The 796-nt window shown below is 40.8% G+C and overlaps 1 protein-coding gene across 1 annotated transcript; it reads left to right on the top strand.

Annotated features, from left to right (window-relative positions):
• Window positions 1-21: 21 nt before the first annotated feature.
• AK88_05554 (uncharacterized protein) lies at window positions 22-440 on the top strand (the record flags this gene model as incomplete). The annotated part of the gene is made up of 2 exons (XM_012483156.1): window positions 22-234; window positions 363-440. Coding segments are annotated over 2 exons (291 nt in total), but the record flags the coding sequence as incomplete, so codon positions are not given.
• Window positions 441-796: the final 356 nt, after the last annotated feature.

The raw sequence follows: 796 nt of genomic DNA, 5'->3' as shown, positions 1-796 counted from the left end.
CCAACTTTTGATATAGGACAGATAATTCCAGCAGTGGCAGATAGCCCCGGGGGAGGATTCGTACCACCAATCTTAACAGATGGATCATCCAGTTCATCGGGCGGTAACCAAGGTCCCGGGGAAGTGACCCCAGATGTCCCCGAACTAACCGCCGATGTCCTTACCGCCACTACCACCATCCTGTTGTTCGTCGCTTCCGTTATCGTCGCCCTTCTTGGTTATTCCCTTTGGAAAGTAAGTACAGCAACAAGGCACTCACACAACGCACAACACACAAGCTCGCACAAATATCACCGAGTGGAAAATGGACCAACAACCGTTGCCATACGCCATTTCACTGTTCCGTCCCATGTTCCCCAAAGGAACGCGAACCAACTGTACTATACCGAAGTAACTGCAACAAGAAAAAAAAAAACGATACTATTTTTAAAAAAAAATAAAAAACAAACACTCACTACGAATGTATGTGTCTACATGCCGCATACATTGTACAATGGAGGCAACGAAGGTTGGGCTTGTGCGACAAAATATATTAGATATTTGAGTGCTCGCGGGCCATGTACATGCATGTATGATGGCATACAGTATTGGATTCGTATGTATATACTCCTGAAATTAACATGGTTTATTATTTAAAAAAAAAACAAAAAAAGCCCTAAATTCTAAAGCCCATTGAAACAAGCGTGAAACCAAGAACAAGCACAAACATGATAGAATTAATATTTATAAATTGCTTAACATACCTCTTTTCCTATTTTAGGGATAAATGCATTAGATATTTTTCATTTTCAATACA

Source organism: Plasmodium fragile (genome assembly GCF_000956335.1).
Source record: "Plasmodium fragile strain nilgiri unplaced genomic scaffold supercont1.158, whole genome shotgun sequence".
NCBI classification, from domain to species: domain Eukaryota; phylum Apicomplexa; class Aconoidasida; order Haemosporida; family Plasmodiidae; genus Plasmodium; species Plasmodium fragile.
Note: the sequence above shows the minus strand (reverse complement) of the source record. Positions and strands in the feature narration are given on the sequence as shown.